This window comes from Nanorana parkeri, unplaced genomic scaffold, assembly GCF_000935625.1.
Source record: "Nanorana parkeri isolate BGI_ZX_2015 unplaced genomic scaffold, ASM93562v1 scaffold218, whole genome shotgun sequence".
Classification (NCBI taxonomy): Eukaryota; Metazoa; Chordata; class Amphibia; order Anura; family Dicroglossidae; genus Nanorana; species Nanorana parkeri.
Genome location: NW_017306486.1, coordinates 350,919 through 374,868, shown reverse-complemented (window position 1 = coordinate 374,868; position 23,950 = coordinate 350,919). Strand labels below are relative to the sequence as shown.

At 41.5% G+C, this 23,950-nt stretch overlaps 1 protein-coding gene across 1 annotated transcript in view; it reads right to left on the bottom strand.

Annotated features, from left to right (window-relative positions):
- Window positions 1-23,950, bottom strand: part of RET (ret proto-oncogene) — a 75,257-nt gene that overhangs the window by 8,445 nt on the left and 42,862 nt on the right. The window contains exons 5-18 of the mRNA XM_018555933.1: window positions 22,732-22,933; window positions 20,799-20,998; window positions 18,641-18,896; window positions 17,519-17,644; window positions 15,964-16,074; window positions 14,294-14,410; window positions 13,393-13,649; window positions 12,367-12,514; window positions 11,108-11,215; window positions 9,790-10,004; window positions 8,772-8,894; window positions 7,515-7,585; window positions 6,645-6,782; window positions 6,317-6,416 (exon numbers count right to left, since the gene is read on the bottom strand). Coding sequence (XP_018411435.1) covers window positions 6,317-6,416; window positions 6,645-6,782; window positions 7,515-7,585; window positions 8,772-8,894; window positions 9,790-10,004; window positions 11,108-11,215; window positions 12,367-12,514; window positions 13,393-13,649; window positions 14,294-14,410; window positions 15,964-16,074; window positions 17,519-17,644; window positions 18,641-18,896; window positions 20,799-20,998; window positions 22,732-22,933 — 2,172 coding nt within the window. The remainder of the gene's footprint in view (window positions 1-6,316; window positions 6,417-6,644; window positions 6,783-7,514; window positions 7,586-8,771; window positions 8,895-9,789; window positions 10,005-11,107; window positions 11,216-12,366; window positions 12,515-13,392; window positions 13,650-14,293; window positions 14,411-15,963; window positions 16,075-17,518; window positions 17,645-18,640; window positions 18,897-20,798; window positions 20,999-22,731; window positions 22,934-23,950) is intronic.

Here is a 23,950-nt window from a genome sequence, read left to right as displayed (position 1 = left end):
ACCAGGGCCGAATTTACTCTCTCTGCTGCCTCAAGGCCAGGTTCCTCAATGTGCCCCCCTCACCGCCAACTCCTGGCAACCAGATGGCGGGGGCGACGAGGTTACTTAAATTTTTTTTTTAATTTTCCTTTTTTTTTTGAAAAACGGTTTTTATTTTTTTAAGTTTTTATTTATTTTTGTACTTTTTTCTTTATCTTATCATCTTTGACTTTATTTTTTACATATGTTTTATTTTATTTTTTACTTACTTTTTATTTTGTATCTTATTATTTTTAACTTATTTATTTTTTTAGAATTTTTTTCTTATTATTTTTTACTTTTTAAAATCACCTTTTTATTTTTTTTATTTCAATTAGTATTTCTTATTCTTTTTTTTTTACTTTTTCTTGTGTTTTTTTTAGTTTTTACTGATTTAGTTGGTTTTTTATTAACTTTTTTTTCACTTCATTTTATTGCTGTCGCACCGGAGCTAACAATCCCCTGTGTTTGAAGGTGACATGTTCTCTTTATTGAACCTGTCACTTCCAATACAGTGAGTGCAGCTCTCCCCTCTCACTGTTTATACGAAGCAGAGCTGAGAACGGATATTCTCCGCTCTGCTCCCGCTCTCCATCCTGAAGATCTCTGGAAAAAAGGCAGCCAGCAAGGAGAGAGGTAGGTGAGGGTTGGGGGTGGTTAGGATGGACCTGCAGTCTCATTACAAGTGATCTTGCTGTCATCACCGAGATGACTTGTACACGAACAAGTGGCTTTCCCACTTCGGGCAAACAGGGCTAAATGTAGAAAACAACTACCCGCCCGGAACTGCATGTCCCAGACGAGGGATTCTACACCCCTGCCGCCCCTCTGCTCCCTGCCGCCTCGGTGGCCTTGTGGCAAATCTGGCCATGAGCGTTACTGGGTTCTAACAGGGAAACCTTGCAGACGCTGCCTACCAGATCTCGAACATGGGACTAAGAATTATCTGACCCACCCTGACCTAGCAAGGTGTCCACAACTGTGGAGCAAGAGCCAGGAGCCTCAGCTAAACAGCTAAGCACATTCGCCTGACTGTGGACAAGACCGATGAAGGGACTATCCCCAATGGGGAGTACCTGCAGCCAGTGCAGCATGAGCTGCCTGCTGACAACACAGGGCCCTGTCATGTCATGTAGGAAATGAAGCACAGGTGTGCAAACCCCTCTCATTAGAATGAAGACTACAGGATCAAGAGGTCCAGAAGGCAGTGCAGTGTCTGAATATGCATCCAGTTAGGGGCCAAGTCACTTGCCCTTGTCACAGAGGGAATTCCTAAATATTTCCAGATGTGAAGGTCTTACAGCACCGTACACCCCAGGTATGAGGACATGAGTGCAAATGGAGTCCTCAAAGGATGCAGGGGACAAAACCATACCAGTAACCCTAAATGGCTGAGGGATGCCACCAGGGCCTTCTTGGTACATAGGGACCATCTGAATGTCTCACCTAGAATCGAAACTCCCAGGAAAATATTTGTGGGGGATATTTGCAAAGGCAAGGTTCCAATAGAGCAGGAACAAAGGGTCCAAGGGTGTAGGGAATCTAGTAAGACCTATATAAATACACAGATATGTACAGAAGCACTGTAGACATGGTGAAGTGCAGCTGAGAGAGATGCCCTACCCAAGAGGTTAGCACACACAGCCACCTAATTTAAAAAAAGTAGTGACCTGACCTCTGGCTTTGGGCACCAACAGCCTGGGTGGGAATTAGACTCAGAAAGTCTATAAATACTTACTGCCATGGCAGATTATGTAGATGGGAGCACACTCTGAACAACCATGGTGTTGCAAATTACAGTTTCAAAAGCAGGTCCAAAGAGACAATGTCCATCTATAGGGTAAAGGGCTCAGTTGTTCTGTCCCACGCACGCCTGTGTGCCATTCACATTTGTACCAGACATCAATCCCATGCAATATGCCAGATTACAGGCTTGCAACAAGGTATCACAACTAAAGCACAAAGTTTTAATTCTGAATTCTGCTCTAACACGTCTATGAAACAGCAACCTACCCTAGTGGTAGTGTGATCCTCTTTAAAAGATTCCACTCACTCTGACATGGTTTGAGAGAACAAGATGACTGCCAACACAGGGCAGAATGCCAAACCAGCAAATTTAAACTGGAATTTAAGTAGGGAATTCTACTTCTTGTCAGAGAAACCTTTTATTATGTGGTATCTCTGTTTAACTGTATGACTGGTGCACAGTGGGCACAGACCACTGATTAAAAAAAATCCCTTCTCAAAAAGGAAATGTTCTGGAAAACTCTCAGGGTGTTTCCAGTCTGCATAGAGGAATGCCTCAAAAAGCAGGTGTAGCAGAAAGGTCTTTGCAGCTGTAGGAGCTCTATAAGACTGAAGGGGTGGAACAGCTGGCTGGTGTGCACTATATCATTAATATTTGAAACAACACCCTGTATATCTGGGTCAACTGCAGGAGATTGTGGTGACCCAAAAACAACCTCTCCTGACTGCTGAGACTCTGAGTCTGAATTAAATATGGCAAAATGGGCTGCATTCCCGGCTTAATTTACTCAGGAGGATCACAAACAGACTCTGCTGCCAGAGTGTGTTTAGAGCCCCTATTGGCAGACTACTCCAGTTAAGGCCAGTCGGCACAAACAGTTAGGAAGTCCAGAGTGGACATGGAGGTCCCTGTGGACATGGGGGAGGCCTCAACCCTGTCTAACCCCATCATTAGCCAAGTCTACTGAAGTAGACTTGGCTAATGATGACCCTAAAAAAAGCAGTCCCAGGTTCTAGATTACAAGCGTCAGTTCCATCTGGAGATAAAGGATAAACGCCCCAGTACCGCTAACAGAGCATTGGGCTGATGTCACCTGTGGCAGCAGGACTTTCCTCTCTATGTCTTTGGGAAGATATGTTGTGCCATCTAGCAGTATCCAATTAGACCCAATGTGAGGAAAGGCCTCATGTAATTATAAACCTGGGCAGCAGGTACTGATAAGGATTTTAGACAGTTGGAGCTTATCAAATCAAAATATACTGGCAGTTAAATCAAACCCGAGATCAAAGATCCACATAGTGCTTTAGGAGCAGGTACAGTAGCAGCATGGTGGGAAACAGATTGCGTAGTCTGCGTGCACAGAACTCCACCTGGCAGATTACATCAGAAGTCAATCCCTCAGCTTTAACCCTAACCAAGGAAAAAAACAGTGGTCAATGTAAGGTTGAAAAGGTGCCTAGTAGTGCAAACAGTGAGGAAGAGCCTGGTGCTTCAGCCGAAGCGATTTTACTCATAAAACTAGTCTTTAGAGACAGTGTCACACCTTGGGTTGTGCCATGGCTCTGGATCTGGAAAGCGCTCCACTGCTATCTAAGACAGTGCTTAAAGGTCTGGAAAGTGCCAAAATGTAGTGCCTAAAGGCACATTTTAGGCTAGGTCTACATGCCCAGTACAGAAGGGTCCTGGTATGCCTCCAAAGTGTTATAAAAATGCACAACCCAGATAGCTGATAACCAGAGACCATCATAAGCAGCAGTGTAGCAAGGAATCTTAATTAAAGACATTGAACACATTTCCACAAAACAAAGATGGCCACAAAAAATGGATAGACTTTTTTCAACAGAGTTGAAGAAAAAGCGTCCAAATTCAGAGGGAAACTAACTAAAAACTGGGGCATGCCAGGTAAAGAAGGGATGGTACAGGGGCTGACTTATAACTTTCCTTTTTGCCAGTGTCCCAACCTATTCAAAGTTCAGTATAAACCCAACTGTTTCTTATTTCCCTTAAAGGATGATGGAGAAATAACATTTTACATTTCTTTTAGCCAGGTAAATATAAAACATTACATATGAATGTTATACAGTTTTTATTCAATTAGTTAGTGGTGCTTTAGATGACTTTGCACATGTTTTCCTCTGTCTCCCTTGCTCTTTTGTTGTAAAAAGCCTGTTGTTTACAAAACCATTGCAGTGATCCCTTTTTTATCAAATGGCCCTGTCCAAGATTTCAATAAAGTGAAGTGTCAGCTTCCAAACAAGCAGCTTTTGTGGTCATGTCTCTTTAGGTAACAGTGCTTTGGGAATAATTTGCTGTGTTAAATTAGTTCTTTGTAAAATGGAATTTTTTTTTATATATACACACACATATATATATATATATATATATATACGAGAAATTGATCAATAGAGGTGAAAAAAAGGAGGTAAATAAGAACAAGGGTAGGCGTCATTTATATTGTGCAAAAGGGGAAATACTGTCAGGGCTATTCACAAAAGGGTGAAGAGTTAGGAGAAGGCAGGAGAGAAGCAAACAATCTAGGCAAAAATAGCTGATTTGGAAAAATTCTTCAATTCAGCTCACTTTCCAGTTTAGCTATGTTGTCCTAGATTGTTCATTTCTCCGGCCTTCTCCAAACTCTTCACCCTTTTGTGAATAGCCCTGTGTGTTTTCTTTAACCTGTCTAATCAGTGTTCTGAGAGTGGCCATCTGACCGGTATCTTGCCTGACCCCAAAGACATCGTCATTATGTCGAGCCAAAAAAGACAAGATTGGGTAGCCATCATCTCAGCTTGTGAGACATACATTCTGTGTATTTATAGTAAAAATTAAAAAATAACAGCAATGTTTACTTTTAATAAACTTAAAAACAATGACTCAAAGTTTGAACTGAAAATAATTTACTGTTTCCGTTCATCTGTCACGCTGCTTAAATCTCTGTAGCTAATACAGCAGACTTTTCCTTGTTTTTGCTCTTTTCTTAAATCCTATATTACTTGACTATTTTCCAGCTTTTCCATTTGCAAAACTAGTATAAATGGCTGGATTCCTGCATAGCCAGCATAGAGTATGGCCTTAGTTGTTGCAGCTGCCAAGGGTGGCAAAGAGCCAACCATACATTATGTGGCTGTCAGTTACACATTAATGTGTATGACAAAAATTCCATACTGTTGCCTTGCTTGCCAAAGAAATCTAGTGGTTCATCATAATTGCTGTCTCTGCACAGCCTGTGTATTTTTCTATGTGGAACAGTGTGGTCTGTGCTTAAAACTCATCCACTCTGGGTCTATACACCTAGAACCTAACTATTAGCAGACCAGGGTAATAGTTTGGCCCACTGTTCTAGAAGACAGCTCTTTATTGACTGTCTCATTCATCCTCTCTGTCCCTAGCCAAATGTAAATGTAATACATAGCTAGCCAGTTGACTGGGTTAAAAGTGGCATGGTCAACTGCCAGTTAGGGGCAGAAAGTATAAATCAAACCCTGCTAGCACAGGAAGGATAAGCAGACCCAAGGTACAACCCCTACTTCTAACCCAATAGAGGAGGAGGATGAGCATACATTGTTGTTGTTAGGCTTGCACTGACCCCACCTAGTTAATTAAACTTCATTATGACCAGGAGCAATGCATAGAGGGGTCTGACCCCTGTGAGTGACTACATAAATACTGGCGCAGGAAAACTGCATCATCATACTGTGATGTAATGTTGTCATTACTGTGCTAAGTATGATTATGATCCATTCCCCCCATCCATTTCCAGTATGATTTCCTGCCAAACAGCTTATCTAGACCTCTTTACATTTTTTAAATCCTAAAATGAACAAAACCATTGCACGTTTCAGAACAATAAGGAAACCACAGAAGTCTTTGGAAAAGTGGAAAAAGTAAAAGAGTATCCTGAGTGTACAACATACGTAGATCCTGAGTAAATCCTAACACTAAGAAAGAGACTATTCTATGTAATCAATAAAAATGCAATTGTAAGCCAATAATCTATTTTGAGCAATGTAAAACTAAAGTGCATTTAAAGCTAAAACTTTTTTATGTTTTGTTTTGGATAGAGTGGTTTCATTTCTATCTGTGTCCCTGTTGGGGAAATTCGCCCTCGCTATTTGTCCTGGTGACCACTGTAACGGGACTGAATTTTCAGTTGTCATCAGAACAGGAATAGCAGGGGAAATCTTCCAATGGGGACACCTATTTCAATAACAACTATCTAAGACAGGGTTTCCCTCACTTTTAGAGATTATTTCCCACTTCCTGTGTCTACAGGACAGAAAGTGAAGGGAAATCTTCCCAATGGGAAACAGATGACAAAGAATAACCCTGACAGCAGTACTATGACAAAAGTATTGTTAGAATATTAGGAACAAATATTTATTTTGCTAAAGGCATGGTAAAATGCATTTATTGCAGTAGTCATAACTAACAGGGAACTCATCTTGAGATGAGGTATGGGCATTTGCTAAGCATGAGTAGCTTGAGTAGTCTGGGGGTATATTTGAATATTATTCATGCTTTTAATACAAGCTGTCATTTCATCAGGCTTACCCGACTTTTTACCATCATCTTTTCCAACTCTTTACTGATCTCGCCAAATGTTGATCTTTTGTCTGGCTCCTGTTTCCAGCATTTCAGCATAAGATTGTACCTGAAAGCCAAGAACACGTATTTTAGTGTTATCTGGTATAAGAACAATAATATAGTGGTCATAAATGCAAGCTAGCAGAAAATCTCTGCAAGTAGTGCAGAAAAAAGCAAAATCTGACACTCTCATTATTTTATCTACTCTCCTTATAATATATTGATTTGTTTAAACTATCTTGTTGGTTCAGAGGGCATGTTCATCTATTACCCAGATGAATAATGATATACTTACATTTCATCACTGCAATTTTCTGGCTTTTCCATTCTGTAACCGGTTTTTAGAAGGTTGAAAAGCCTCTCTGGAGCAATTCCAGGGTATGGATTTCCACCAAGTGTAACAATTTCCCATAGAAGAACACCAAAAGACCACCTATTTAAACGATAGAATGTTAAGTCATAAGATTGGAGGCTGTAAAAAAGTTATACAGTAGTGTTTTGAAATTCTTGGCAGTTTTAGACTATTTCCAACACATGCCCTTGGCTTATCCAGTTTCTGGTCCTTGCACTGCTGAGGTGAAGGGTGGAATCTGGGAGCAGGAAATGCTACTGTTTGCTGGCTCAATCAGTAGCACTATCTGCACACAGATCCCATCCCATGCTGTGACTCGACTCTGAATGTAATCCTGGTGCTGGAGTTGGAGAGACCAGAATGGCTCTATGCTCTTTTCTCTTACGGCATGATTGTGCTTCAGGGCACAAAGCCAGGTCAATAAAGACATGGTTTGATGAGTTTAGTGTGGAGAAACTTGAATGACCAGCACAGAGCTCTGACCTTGATCCTATTAAAGTCACTTGGGATAACTGGGAATGCTGATCTCATCCAACATCAATACAGCACCTTACAAATGCCCTCTTGGCCAAATCGGAACATATTCCCACAGACACACTTCAAAATATTGCGGAAAGCCATCCCAGAAAAGAGTGGAAGACTTCAAAGGAGGAGCCAACTCCTTATTAATGCCCATAGTTATAGAATAGGATGCCCACAAGTTATAAATGTATGATGGTCAGGTATCCACAAACTTTCAGCCACATAGTGTATTTTAAAAGCCGATTTCATGTAAATGTGTAATTTTATGAGAAGGCTAAAGGAAGAACTTACACATCACTCTGTGTGGTATAAATGTGATCAAATAAGGACTCTATCGCCATCCACTTCACCGGTATTCTTCCCTAAAATCAAAGCATGAGAAAAAGATATAACATTCGACTTACCAAGTCTTACATAAAATGCTTTTAATAAATAAATATGTGTCTGTGAACCTTGATCCTCAGAAAAAGGGCTTCAGCTTCAAAACATTGGGAGGTTACAATACCCTCTGAATATGGCACATAAATGGGCTCATGACATAAATTAGTGTAGCGCCCAGCACCCTTTGTGATGTGACTACTATGCATTTAGTGATCTCCAAGGCTGTAGACAGCCTGGCTGGTTTTGTAGTAGCAATTACATGGTTAATCCCAGGTGTCTAACCTTGTCTGTACCCCCCTGGGCGGAGTGAGACTCTGTCATATTGTGGGACAGCTAATGGTGGATACTGTAATATGTGTACAGTACAGCAGCCAACCACTGGGCTTGTCTCAGCCAGTGGTGCCTGCTGGGTGAGTGTACATATATGGGTGGGAGCGGCCATGTGCTCTCTCTCCCTCGCCTGGACCAGCCATGGATTAGGGCTGGGTCCTGTTCAGCCTGCCCCCAGGCTAGGCCGAGGCCTGGGGGTGGGCATTGGCTGAAGTGAGGGAAAAGGTTTCCCTGAGGCCTCCAACATGGAGGAGGCCTGAGAGATGGAAAGAGGAGAAGAACCAGGACCAGTGCAGGCTCTTGAAGTGCCCTGGATCTATGTGGACTTCCGAGCAGGGTCGGTGTTCCATACCTGGATTGTGGATCTGCATCACTACTCTTGCAAGGTCCGGTGAGTCTGGAGCTGCTGATGGTTACACTCTAGACATCTAGAACCCCTATACCTTCTTTCCCTAAGCAGATGTTCAATAAAATGTTCAATTAGCATCATACTACTGAAGTGGACATCAATTTATGGGCACCAGGAGAGGGCGGTTAGTGCTAATGGGCGCAGCTGGAAATCAACCCCTAGACCGACTAGATGTGAACCATGCAAACAGCGGCTCCCTGCGGGGAGTAATAGCTACATTAGGAATAGCTTTCGATGGTTAATGTTTTAGGCTGAGACCCCCTTATTTCAACCATAGAGGCCAAGGAACTTTAGGAACTATGTAATACGGAACAGACACCCTCTGCAATGATGATCATCTACTTAATATGTTATATATTCTGCTATTTGTTCTCATATATTTTCTACTGAAGCTTTGATTGTGCAAGCAGTGGGGATAAACAGTTTACCTTGCTTCTTTTTACATATGAGTCTTCCTCATATACATCTCTGGAAAGACCGAAATCTGATATCTTCATTTTACGACCTTCAGCCACCAATACATTTCTTGCTGCCAGATCTCGATGAACAAGCTATAAAAGGGACATTAACGTAGTACTATGGTCAGATCATAACAACATTTACACAATGCAGCTTTCCAAGTTACACATCAGCAAGTTTGCTTTTAGTTGCCCTTCAACTTGCCAAAAGTACCTAATAGGGTGTCAATGCTGTAAGACCACTATTCAAATCAGGACGATGTTGACACTCTTTTGACCACTTAGACTACAGTGTGATGTGGTGGCTTCATAGGGGCGATGCTATTAGAGTAGCCAGATCTAAATAACTTGCTCCTGGCATGACAAGCAGCCTAGCCTGGTCTGTTGTGTTAGTCATTGGGAACTGTAGTTAGAGGAGCTTTCATGTCACCGTAAAATGACGTGCAAGAACTGCATAATCCCTTCACTATACTTTTCTAGAATTGCTAGCAAATTAAAACTTCCTTTGCCACAGATTCCTTAAGGAATCTTATTTACTGCTAGGTAGGTAAGAACGTAAAGACGGTCTCCAGGTAATACTAAGCTCCCCTTTTCTATTCCCTTGTAGCTGGAAAAAATTATGAGGGACCAAATAAAGCACTGCATTAGTGAAATGGCTTCAGTGAGCAACCTTTAGGTTGCTTGCTGCCACCTCTCCCACCCTCCAACCCGCAGCAAGGGGATGGGGGTCATATTTTGCACATAATGGGGCTTTAATGAAAGGTGCTTTTTAATTGTGGAGTACAGTAATGCAATAAGTGACCCCAAACTACAATATGAATCTCTTTCCTTAGTCGGATGAACCAGTGCCAGTTTTTGTCTCACAACCATTTCAAAATACATTTTCTTCTTTTACTCATTGATAGATGAAGATAATGTCCACACAGCTGTGACCAGAGCAGCATACATGTTCCAACCTTTCAGACAATTGTGAGTGGAATCAAAGTACCTTCATCTCTGCTAAATACTGCATTCCCCTAGATATCTGCCAGGCGAAGGAGATGAGGTCTCCCATTGTCAGGGCTCTCTCGTCTGGGTTATCCAAGTAGCTGGAGTTACGATTGGAGTCACCACCCACAGAACTAGGCCCCACTTTGCGGCTTTCCCTCAGGAAACTTCGCAGAGAACCATACTTGGCATACTCCACTATAAGGTGCAGGGGACCTGAATAAAGATAAAAATATAGAGTTAAAAACATTATACAAACATAATAAAATATAACTGAGAAATTACTATACACAATAACCACATCAAAATGTACCCCTGCTGCAAATTGGAAGGACTTTAGGATGCAGGATACTAAATAAAAATACTAGACCAAATGCTGAGAATGATTGTATTCAGACAATGCAATCATTATGGCTACATCTTTCATTAGAGGGACACATTTGCTATATTACATAGTTACATAGTTACATAGTATTTGAGGTTGAATAAAGACATTAGTCCATCAAGTCCAACCTATTAGCAAGTTAGTTAGGCAGGGACGATCTTTCCTGAACCCATGCTAATCGTCATTAACTATCCCGTTTTATTGAACAAATTCTACCAGATAATCCTTTATTATGCCCTCTAGCATTTTACAAACTACCGATGTTAGACTGACCGGACTATAGTTCCCAGGTTGGCACCTAGCCCCCTTTTTGAATATTGGGACTACCGTAGCCCTCCGCCAATCACTGGGAATCCTACCAGTCATTAAGGAGTTCTTAAATTAATTAAGCTTTGTCTCTGATATTATCCTCATGTTCATTTGGTTTTGCATTGGCCTACATCATAAAACATTGGTTCTGAAGGAGGCGTGGCCTCTGAAACACGTAAACCAGGAAGGACATACAGCCTGTGTTCTTCATTTGCCCATCTTTTTCTTATGCCTGCTAAATCCATTCGTTTGTGAGTATGGTTTTAGCTGCTTTTATATCGTCATATTAAAACATTTTTACACAATGGAGGTGCTCTCTTTGTCTTCTCTTTCAGTTTTTTGGTTGCCCTAACCAGCGGGAGCTGTCACGAGAGTTTATCACATTTTATTTTCTACACAGTTTCAGGTGCTGGCGCTTGTGTCATTCACTTTTCTACATCATAAAACCATCACAGGATACTTTGATAACAAGAAAGCAAACCATATATAAAACTTTGTATTGCAAATGTTCCTATAAATTATTCACTTGCACCTCTGTATCTCATAGTAGACATGTGCAAACTTGCCATTAGTGTCCAGAAGATATATTCTGAAATAAATGTAATCCTTAATTGGGATTACTTACCATCTTGCGTGCAGGCCCCATACAGCTTTATGACATGTGGATGATTGACTTGCTTCAGGAGATTGAACTCAGAGAGAAGGTCCCGCAGCTCGCTATGTGAGGCACTTTCTGGGAAGAGAGCACAAGGGTCCAACTTAAATAAACCTGACATTAGAGAATTATTGAGATCACTATTTTAGGTCTTTTTCAGAAAGTGCAAGTTGCTTGGTTGTGTATGGCTACAATACTTTGAAATCACACTCTCAAAACAAAAATCCATCTCATGTAAAAGAAAGAATTCCTTATCTTTACTCTCCATACACCTAAGAGTATTTTTACACATGCCTGCATGCAGGGCAGCCAACAGAAATTTTGGGGCCCCTTACACGGCTTTAGGCCGGGCCCCCCCCCACCCAGCTGGACGCAGGGCTTAGTGACGCGCTGGACGCAGGGCTTAGTGACGTGCTGGACGCAGGGCTTAGTGACGCGCTGGACACAGGACCCACCTGAGAGTGACCCTGCAGGGCTCTGAAGGGGTCTCAGGTGGGCTGGTCAGGGCTGCATCCCTCCCCTCCCTCCTTTCCTTCCTTCCTTCCTAGCTCCTCTTACCTGCACACATGGCCTCGTCTGCCGCCGGACCGCCCAGAAGTGACGTCACGTCCATAACGTGATGTCACTTCCGGCCAGTCCTACATCAGACGAGCAGCGTCGCTGATGGGGCCCTAGCTTGTCTCAAAGCCGCTGGAGCGGCAATGCTGGGGCCCTGCGCTGCTAGGGCCAGGCCTCCTCGCCCTTCACCGTCAGCCGATAGTCATGTAAGGGACCCGGGCGGGCCCCCCAGGCTGCCCGGGCCCCTTACATGACTATCGGCCGTACCCCCGTGATGGCTGCCCTGCCTGCATGCTAAAATGATTAATTTTAGCATGCAAGTTGGTGTCCATTCTGTGCCAGCGGTGCCTTGCATAGTTCATTCACACCTATCTACTCCAGCAGAGCTTCTGTGCAGTGACTGGCACTGATATCAGGTGAGCTCTGGTGCGCTGTGGAAACATTTAGCATGTCTGCATTCTTCCACATCTCACAGCAACCAGCCTCAAGTTGGGTTGCAGTGTGAACAGGGTACATAGAAATACATTGTGTTCAATGTTCCCTTGCAGTGACTGCAGTTGATGTGGTCCAGAAAAATGCTAGTCGCTTCACATAGTGTGAATGTACCCTAAATATTATGCTAAAAGCAATTCAAAAGCAAGTCAGTAATGTAAGCATGTAATAGTTGTTACCTTTTAGCATTTTCACAGCCACCGTAGTGTAACCAGCTTTCCCTTTTAATCTAAATGCTGTTGCTTTGACCACCTTGCCAAATTCTCCTTCTCCAAGAGTTTTACCCAGGACCAAGTTTTTACGAGGAAATTCCCACTTTGGATCCTCCTTATTGGGTGACAAAGAAATGAAAACAGTTGGTCATACAGCCGAACTAAGTTACTTTTGGTCATTATATAATTTCTCATTACATAATTACATAAACCATTTTATGAACAGGGACATAACTTTGCTACAGGTATAAACAAACTAGCATTTAGAAATCGCATCATTCACATCTACTATACATCTACTATACCATCTGGTACATTGGCTTTGGCTGCAGAGAATCTGGAGCTGCCAGTGGTTTATGTGGGGGTGCAGGTCATTTTACACTTCGAGGATAAACTCATGATATATCACAATGAGCAAATCGGTGCAATTGGGGAGATTGTTACAATAAGCAATAAAATCTGACTTTTGAAATGACGTGAATATGTAAAAGATTATATCAAATTTTAGTTACTGGGTTACATTTGAGTCATATTTACATTATTCATCCATTGAGCTACCTATAGAAAAAATCATAGTCCCATGCCAAAATAAAACAGTTCCTTAATGCTGACAATAAAACCCTCTGATCCTTTCTGCTTCAAGCAGGCCTACACTAGATTACACAACCGCTTGACATAATATTATTTGCCGGACTTGTAACTGGGCTCTGCAATCGCATTCATTCTTCATACTCAAGAGCTTTCCATAAGAATGCATGAGCCTGTACAGCACAGTTGTTGAGATTTTGACAAGCACCCTTGCAGCCTTGTAGATGATAACTTGCTGGATATACACTGGTGAGTATAAGACAAGCAGGGTAGGGTTGGTGCAGGTGAGTTACACTTTAAAGCTGAAATGTGGTTGGTTTCTTCGGGACATAGCACACAATTCTAATTGCATTATATTTTACATGATTTCTATTTAAGACCTACAGTAATAAGAGAGAAACTTACAGGTATTTTAAATGTATCCACAGAGACTTGGTTCTCCATAGAGTCCAGAGATGGGCGCCGAGCATTGTTAGAGGAATAGCTTATTGGGTACGACTGGGCAGTCCGGCGGAAAGTCATCTCAGCAGAAGCGATTGGTGGCTTGGGCGAGTTCTTATGATAGCGATGAATGAAATATGATGAGAGCAGCACTGAGATGATGAAGGACAGAAAGACTCCACATGCTATGACTGTTTTACACATGTCATCACACAGCGACTCTGTTGAGAAAATAAACATTTAAACTGCAGGATAAGCCACAGGAACACTTATAATACATGAGATAGGAATGCCTTGTTAGACTGCAAATATTGTGCCCTTACTTTTGTTTGGCTATATAGACTATATAAACATTCTCAATACTTTATGTTGAAACACAGAGGATGGAAAAAGAGGGAAAATTCTGTTTCCTTTCTCTGCATTGGAGTAAAATCACAATTGAATGTAATTGCCAAAATGCATTTTATAACCTGATGCCTGTATGAACTGTCATCTTAACTGTCATCTGTTAACTGGAACAACAATTAATATTCCTCCTGCAGATATGCAGGATGTCTAGCGGATGTCTAAAGCTGGCCACACACTGCTCAAATTTTGATCAATTGTAGCCATCTGGCCTCCTCTGGACTGCCCCTCCATTTGGCAAAATTAATTTCTCAATTTTTAAATATGCATTAAAGCTTTGTTTGACCTCAAACAACCAGTTCTTTATATTTATCAGTACTAATAGCAGAGAGATTTCGCATAAATCTTCACTTACATTGCAGAATGCATTTTCATTCTTTCATATTTATTTTGGGTGGTCTAAGCCTTAATCAATGCAATATATCCAAATAATGAATTGAATAATGATGGAATGATTTACCATCTACAATATTCTTCTCGCAGTAACACTTGCTATGGAGGAAGCAATAACATGTGCCATGACCAGCCTTGATTCCTGCAGGTATCCCTTTTTCATGACCACCAATGATATCCAGCTCTGATTGAGAAGAAAAACACAGCATTAAATCAACAAAAGATGCAAGGATTTGCTAAAATATCCAGTTACTGATGACACAACAGGCGGCCATAGTTTAGGAAATTGCATATCCTGTCACCATGTCTGGTTCACAAGACTGGCTGAACTAAACTACATATGCTTTGATAGGTAAAGCAGTAGCCATATGTATTTTAACTGTCTACCTGGAGTTTGGCTTTAAAAAATACAAGCCTGGGACAGAAGACTTGTGTCAGTGAGAATCGAAATCATCAATGCAAGACAAACTGATCACTTAAAGACCAGATTGGGCATAAACTTACCATTTCTAGGCCCCAGCACATCCCAGTACAAAAAAACTAAATAAAAGCAGCTCCGGGTGCTATACTCACCAGATTCCAAGCACTGTCTCCCACAGGCTCACCTGTCCAGCGACACCACACTGATCCTTTTCTGGGTTCAATGACACAGGGCTTAAAGGAGAACTATGGGGTCAGGGCTTTTCCCCATAGTTCTCCTAAGGGTAACGGAAGGACACAAACTAGCGTCCTCAGGTCACCCCAAGCTCAGTATAGCGTGAGCTACAGCTCGTGGTATACTGAGAGGCCGCAGCCGGGATGGATCCCGACATTACTGTCGAGATCCACCGAGCTGCAGGATTGGTAGCTGGCTATGCCTATCTCAGTATTTCATCATCTAGAGGCAGAGCCAGCTGTGCCCTCCCCCGTCCGTTCCACCAGTCAGCGCTGGAGGATCGGACAGGGGAGGGGGGGAATCCCTGCAGGGAGCCATGAGTGACAGTGATCTCTCTGCAGGGATAGATCGAGAAGTGAGTGAGCGACGCTATGTGTTCGCTCACTTCCCAATCTATTGAGCCGACCTGTGGCAGTTTAATTGTCACAGGTCGGCTAGAACTATGAGGCTAAGTGATTTTCACTCGCCTCATAGTTCTCCTTTAAGGCTCTGCCCTTGACTTGGGTGGATGCTGCAGTGAGTGGCAGCATGTATGAATATGACACTGCGTACCATCGGAGGAAGAAAAGGGTGATATCACTGATTTGGACCAAAGACATTTGGAAAGAAAGGTAAGTAGCCTTCCCCTGCTTTACAAATAGCCTTTCCCTGCTTTACAAAAACCAAACTATCTCTATTATTCTCTGTATCCTGTCTCGTGAAACCGCTGTCAATGGGATGGCCAATGAGGGGAAATCTCTCTAACAAGATCACCAGATAGAAGTAAATTCTGACAGGGATTCTATTTCTTCCATTCTATCCAAAACTGAAAATCTAAGTTTAAGCTGGATGTACCCTCTAAAATAATTAATGCTTTATTAATGCAATTTCATTCCACACTTGGAGCTAGTCAATGCATAATTCAGAAAAGAAGCCAGTCTTTTTTATGTAAATGAATCAAACAAGTATAGAAGTTATCCTTTTATTATTATTATTACAATCATTATTTTACAGCCTGTATTGTACTTGCCCACGTTTCAGTTTCTTATACAGGAGCATATCATGAAAACGTATACTTGCGACAGTTAAGTTTTGAGACGCACTTGTGCAGTCCTGGGGGCAGATCGCTGTATCTTTGCTCTCCACAGCATCGCAGGTGCCATCTGGGCATGTATTGACATTCGGGGTGCAGGTAGAATAGTTTTTGGTGATACCTTGCAAAGTAAGTGAAAATATGCTGTGTTAAAAATGTTAAAGAAACTTAAAAAGAAGTATGAGAACACTATGGGATCTATTTATAAACAATTTGCAGACCTTTTTGCCATGTGAACCTTAATGAGCATTTGTTTTGTGTGCATAGTGGCAAAAAATAAAAGTTCTTAACATATTGTTTTTTCGGTTCAAATATAATGTAATGTAATACCTCATTATGATCACAAGATGGAGTTGAGGAGCATGAGAACTATAAGTATTTTTTCCATATGCTGCTCAGCTCCATCTAGTGGCCATAATTTGGTTTACATCAGTGGTTCTCAACCTGTATAACCTCAGAACCCACATTTGTCCTTGGTCATTAAGTCGTGACCCAAATTGCTCTGCACCGTAACGCACTTTGGTGTGCCATTCAAATGAATACCAATGCAACACACCTCCCACACCAGAATGCGTGGTAGGTGCGATTGCATGGTAAGGTGCGTTATTCGCACGGGAATGGGCCCTCAAAAACACTGACATACATACACAACCACAGACACAATCTCACACACCCAGACATTCTCACACACACATACACACACCCACATTTTTTTAATTTGAGTTCTTTTTTTAAAAATTCATCCAGTCTCCCTATCTCATGAGAACTGGAGTGGATCCTCAGCCTGGGGTCCAGTTTGGGCTGCTGTGCTGTGGCTCCATCCATATGTGCATTGTGGATACAGCTCCCTTGCGTGCCCTGTAGAGGTGTCAGGAGCCAGAACGTCACTCCGGTCCAGGCACCTCTACAGGACAAGTGAGGGAGCTGTAAGGAATGCATGCATGGAAGGAGCTCCCTCGCGGCCATACCTCCAGCCCACCCATGTCAAGCTGACACTCGCTGCCGGGCAGCATATTTTGAATGGCTGCTTGTTGTGAGAACTGACAGTGCTGCGCTAGGGGGAGGAGCCTCATTTAGAAAAGTGCAAGGCATGCGGTGACACACTGAACACAGGGTCGCAACCCACTTTTGGTTCACGACCCACCAGTTGAGAACCAAGGGTTTACATTATACTGGACTTGAAAAGAAAATATACGAAGAATGTTAATTTCTTCCCCCCTCTATTTGCACAGAACAAACATTCACAGAGATTGCAGGGCAAATGGGTCTGCAAATTGTTTATAAATAGACCCCTATATTTGCTAAATGGACCCACAATACAAATATAACTTTGTGAACAACTATGTTAAATATGCACATTTTTAGCACTTCTAACACTGTTATCTAATTTAGTCAAGTGCTCATCTGGGTAAATTTGACCATATGCTATTCCCAACTAATATACTATATGTGTTTCTTTGCATAGTTAGTAGTTGTAGGCAGGCATCACATACAGTGTGTAAAACTTTACAGATACATTTATACATATGTATTAGGCCATGTGTGACCAGATAAATGTATTATACCTTCACCATATCCCTGTCTCCATTGGCACCGTCCAGTGAGGGAGCCCAGTCCCCTACACACTTCACATTGCTCTCGATGCTTGCTTTCTGAGCAGGTGCGAGAACAATACTTTTCAGTTTTCCTAGCTGGATAGCACAAGCACAGAAAGAAAAAATGATTGCTTTGTATTTCTCTAGTAAACAATTTAAATAACAATATAAATATATTTAGGAAAACCCACAAAGACATGGGAAATAGCTGAGAAAAAGTTTTCTCTGAAGAGAATACTAATGGGATTGCCAAATTATTGAGCTCAAACTCTGCAGCAGAACATCTCTAGACCTGGCCGTTTTTTTACTACGGCCGGCCCGGAAGTGGTTAAAGAGCACTTTTTTATTTCAATAATAAAATTATGTACATAAAAAAGAAATATTACACTACATTGAAATACATGAAAAATGGCAATAAACCCCCTAGCCTCAACCCAAATAAGTCCTTTTATGATGTTATACTAAAGCTGGCCATACACCTATAGATTATCTGCAGATTTTCTATGGTCAGATGGAAAAAGTGCAACAGATTCCCCCATCTATGCTAAACTGTGTGGATGGAGGAATCCCCCACTGGGCCAAGCTTCAGTATCTTGCTAGTCGGCCCTGCTGGCTCTCAAAACACCTGAACAATGCCTGCATCCAATCAGAATGTTCAGGCATTTTGACAGGTATTGACAATAATTTGACAATCATAGGCCTAGAAAAACTTGCTGTACTAATTGATATATTTATGTATTTTTAGATTTACCTTCTACCAGGAGTGTCCCGAGGCCGTGTCGTCATCGCACGTGCGCGTGACGTCACCTCGAGCATGCGCAGCCATCTGATTGACGCCTGCCGGTGGCCATCTTGGTCATGGACCTCTCTCCTGACACTGTCGGGCTCTCCATGACCGAGTGCCCTACTTTTTAGAAGGGCTGACACCAAAATGACTGCATTTTTATTATGTTGGTTGAGGGGTATCGAGGACCCATTTAAAGTGAATGGCTGTCTTAACACGACATGCTGTTAACACAAGCATAGGTGTACTTTTCAAGGCTTCATAATTGCATGATTGCAGGAAATATATATAAAAGAGTGTATACTCACATGCCCCTACTAATATTATTGTAACCTGGGCTTTGACTGGCTTCTTGAGTTCCACATTGGACACTAAAACAGTGCACACAAATTCCTTCCCAACGTAATTCACCAGAGCAATGGGATCATTAACATACAGAGTGGCAGACATGACTTCTACTTCCTTCTGGATACTAATGGCGCGTGTGCCATTTGGTGTCTGTAATGTGTAAGACACATTGACTCCTTTCAATAGAGCACAGTTTTCAATGCACACTTTTCCTACCTGAGGTAAAACAGAAGAAACAGCAGTTAGTTAACTGTAATGGTAAAGGGTGTTACAAGTTTTCCTTGTTTCCTGTTATACAACATAGCAAAAAAAAAAACCCTGGACAGTATGAACACCCACCAAAATGACCCCTTTTGGAAAGTAGGTGATGTAATTTTTTGCCACATCTTTTTTACCAACCAGGTTGGTATTGAAGATCATGTACAGGTCACTCATAGGCACAGCTGCCACCTGATGTCACAGAGACATAAAATAACGAGACATCAGAAATTTACATTTGTCGTTGGAACAGTAGGTCCAATGGGGACCCTCGATGGTCTAAAAGTGCACAGATTCCTTCTCATTTCCTGTTATGACATTGGAATGGGAAATGAAGGGAAAATGAACTGTGGGGTTTGAACTCTTCCTTCCTTTATCCAAAACCAAATAAATGTCTGCTATACATAAAATGTTATGCAAACCTGTCGTCCATTGTAAATTCTTAAACATAAACATTCTTGATACCTGCTATAATCTTTATTAGCCACAAAGGCCTATTATGTGCCCCTTTCTGAGTGAGAGAGATTCACTCTGGTTTCTGGACTGAGCCTGGTAACTGCTTTTCTCCTGTACAAGGTGTATATCCATACTGGCCACTAGATGGAATGGCAACCAGCTGGCAAAAATCCAGAAGTCAGGCCCTGGTAAAAAGTGAATCCAGAGACAAGAACACACAAGGTTTTCTTGGCTAATAACAGTAATGAGAGGAAACTTGTGATGTCTGTCCTTAGGTGGGACTTTTTGGAGTTTAAATGATTGAATCACTTTAAGGAATAAACTTTCTGTCAATGCCAATAGCAGTAAATTTGTATTTAACACAAAAAGCGCAAAAGCTGGATTCATGACATGTTTTCAGCAATTCATTTATAAAATCAGGTGAGGTTTTCATAGTGCTAACATGGGTAAATGTTACCCAGCAATCCAATGGTTTCTGTAATGACTACAAAATAGAGTTGTACTGACTGCAGAAAAACAAGAAGTCGATGGCTAAAGAATACATTGTTTAGATGTAAATTGGTTGTGGGCCAAAAAAATGAAGGTCACTTGGAGGGTGGCAAATGTGTATTCTACATGAAGCATAAGAGCCCCCTCCCTACCTATGAATGGGCCCAATGCATGAGTCTCAGGAATTCCGCCAGGAGACTCATGCGATCACCTGCAGGTGGGAAGGCACTGTATAATCCAATGACAGCTGCCATCGCACAAAGCGTTTTGCAGGTTGTTCGCAACTAATTGCCCAGCCTGTGATTACCTGCGAATGTTCACAACTGGACGCAGACTCAATGCAGACTGTTTACATCGTGGTGCAAATGTCCACAGGTAATCGCAGGCTGTGCAATTATTTCTGGACAGCCTACAAACAGCTTTGTGTGGTGGCAGTTGTCATTGGATTATACAACGTCTTCTCACACCCATCTGATTGCATGAGTCTCACATAGGAATTAATGAGACTTGTGTGATTAGCCCCATTTGCAGGTGTAAATGGGTTATAAAGGAGCACTTCAAATTGCATATGTGAATATATTGACTTCAATATTTAATAAAGAAACACTTTAATATAAAAAATATAACAAATAACCTTGCTGACTGAACACAACCTAAATGCTGAGTAGCTCATACTGTCATCCTGTACACATGACATCAATGGAGTCAGAAAAAATATATTTACAGCACTTGACAGTTAACAATGAAAATGTGCTGCTGTCTTATGGTGTATGAGTTGTGTGATGACCATTATATGAGCACATGTATTCATCTGAAAACCTCTGGATACAATTGACTGTGTTATAGCATTTGGCATTTCATGCCTTTTAGACCATTAGTCCTGCATGCATACACAGTGTTATTTTAAAGAATTACCTGGGCAAAGCAGTCAGCATTTCGGTTCAGGGTAAACTGATAAGTGCTATCAGGAAAGCGAATTTCTACAGGCAGGATGGTGACATTAAAATATAACAGTACGCTTCCTCCAGGATTATGGTATTCTGTATCATTCACCAGAACAATGACTTGTATGGACATATTTTTGGTTATGGGTATTCCTTGTTTCAGTAGCAGCTCTATTACAGACAGACATAAACAAAACATTATACAATGCGTGTTCTAAATAACATCACACACATGCTTTTTCTGTTATACTACTTAAAGAAGAAGACATGAAGCCAAAGTTTTTTTTTTTCTTTTAGTTTTAGATAGAGTAAAGGAGGGTTATAACCCCTATCAGATTTATTTTGCCATCCGTGTCCCTCTGGGGTCTCCATAACTAGTGTTCCCATTGAAAGATCTTCCATCTATTCCTGTTCTGATGACAACCCAAAAATGCAATGCTGCACACTAAAAACACAAAATGTGCAGCTCACTCCTGTCATGCACCCTTGCAATACACATTCGGTGCACGGATAACCCTCTTCGGGAGTAATTGTCTCAAAAACTGTAACACCGGCAGACAATGCTCTTCCAAAGAAAATTACATTTTATTCAACATGCATGTGTACAAAAAACAACCACTTTGTACAGATGAATGTGAAATAAGAATTTGATTTTCTTTGGAAGAGCATCGTGTGCCAGTTTTACAGATTTTGAGACATATTTACTGTCATCTGCAATGGATAACGGGAAGGTAACATAGTTGGGGGCAGTCAACTATAGTGTAGTGATAGAGGGAATAAGGAAGTGGGAGTAGAGGCGTTGCTCCTGTGCATTAACAGTATTTGACTGGGGATATATTAAAGTGTATTTCCACTTTTGCAGCCAAATTGGGATGACACCTACTTTACTGTACATTAGCTACATGTTCCCATTCACATATCATTTTTTTAAAAATATGTAAAAATTGAAGCTTACCTTTTTTCTACGATGTTTCTGCAAACTCGAGGACTGAAAAGTCCTGCTTAGTTCTCACTGTCTGGGGGGTTAGGGGAAGTTTTGTTGCACATAATTAATCCTATCTGTGAAAGGGTTTAGAGATCTGAAGACCTTGTATGTTAATCAACTTTTCAAAAACTGTTCCCCATGAGCCCCTTATTAACTCATAGACACAGGGCCGCCGTCAGGGGGGTGCAGCCGATATTCAAGTAAGGGGCCCAGGCCGCGTGAGGGGCCCTTGAACATTACATGAATATCGGCCGTCAGCCGTACAGTTGACTGGCAGTAGGTTTAGGCGGCCGCCCGGGCCCCGCAGCACCGGAGGAAGCCGGGGCCCGCACACTCGAGATCCTCAGCTGGTGTTCTCTGTCACTAGTAGCGGCCTGTAAAGTACGATGATTAATCCTGCTCCAAAGAAACAGAAACAAGGTTAGAAATCTTGTTTTTATGTTGTGTGAATGGGAACGATTTCTCAATTTTGACTGCAAAATGTGGAAATACCCTTTAAACCATCATAAAACAATGAGGTGTGATCCCAATCATACATTTTGCTATTGGGAGTTTCATAAAGACATAGCCAGGGGTTGTGGCTCAGCACAGTCTTTAAAGCATCCGAGGGTCTGAAAATGGACAAACTTGACTAGATATGTAGAACGTAGGTTAATAGGTTTTATGGGTCTGTCTGCCCTTCTCTGGCTTCTCACACACAACTCTACCCCATATTGTTCAGTGCCAACCATAGCACAGGGGACCTCCTCCAGAGACTTCAGTCATCTCATATTTTTGAGGTGCTATGGCTGCCGAAACGTTCAGACATTACCTACAAAAGGCCAATAAACTAGAACAGGAAATCAACCTCTTTCAAACTGATCATATCTAGTGTTGCATTTATAAGGAGAAATCACTATAATAACAGAGATTTCCTTACTAAATTCCTGAAGTGTTCCTCGGACCACATGGCCATCTGAGAAGAATTTATACTCGCTCAGCTCACGCTTCACCTGGAACATTTCCTGTACAAACGATTCATTGTTAATGATGGTCTCACTGTACTTGTTATGACTGCTGCCTGCAGGATAGACGGGAGTGGAGTCACGGTCCAGAACAAGCAGTGAGCCAAGTGCTGTTCCCTAGATGAAAACACAAACAATTGGAGTTGGGAGCAAATTCAGGAGCACATAGGTACTAGATCGAGAACTAATAAATCTAATGAGTAAAAGCACTACCAATAAAATAGCCAATGAAGCAAGAATTCCCCTCTCCTGATCTTCGATAGGTGATATGTTAAAGGGTATTAAAACACAAAAACATGATACATAGTACAGCTTACCAGAGCATATATGTGTTGGTTCCAATAACTTTCTTTTTTCCTTTTTTTTCACCTGATAATCTCCATTAAATAAACAGAAGTGTTCTGTAGATCAGAGAAGATAGTTGGGAAGGCTAATAACCGTTTAGAACACAAGAAGTTATAGAATACTGCAGTCAACAGGTATTTTTCACTAGGATAGATATTGTTTCATAGCTCCAAATCTCTCAATGTAAATTCCAACAGCCTCGGGAATGTTGGGTGCTGTCCATACGAGCAGCCTCAGCCCCACAAACACTTCTACAAAAGAACAAACCTCCAGTACCTTCACTGCTGCTTTAATGTGTTTCACCCATAAGGGCTTAATCTCTGTGAGATTAGAGGGCACCATCCCTCCTAGGTTAGAAGGGCAGTTTCTAGGCAAGGATTGTAACATTGACTCCTATTGATCAAATAACGTTTTTCACTGAGTGAAGGTACCGGAGGTGCGATTGTTCTTTTGAGGTATTTTTCTCTACTTGCAGAAAATGTTCTCAGCCTTAAAAAAGAAAACTAATGCAGCTATTATATCTAAGAACTGGTCAGCTGCAATATATCACATTTGTGTTGTTAAGTTTAGATATATTTTATGTAAAAGGAGGTAAGGAACTCTTGACCCATTTTTTTCAGTGGGATTACTGGACAGAAAAGTATTGCCCATTATATCATCCCAATGTAAAAAACTTTCTAAATGTTTTTATTTTTTACATTAGGGCGGGGATCATTCTTGTATCCCAGCAAGAAGACAGGTAATGATCTAGTAATCATATTCATTATCACCATTCACCTGCACAGGGTC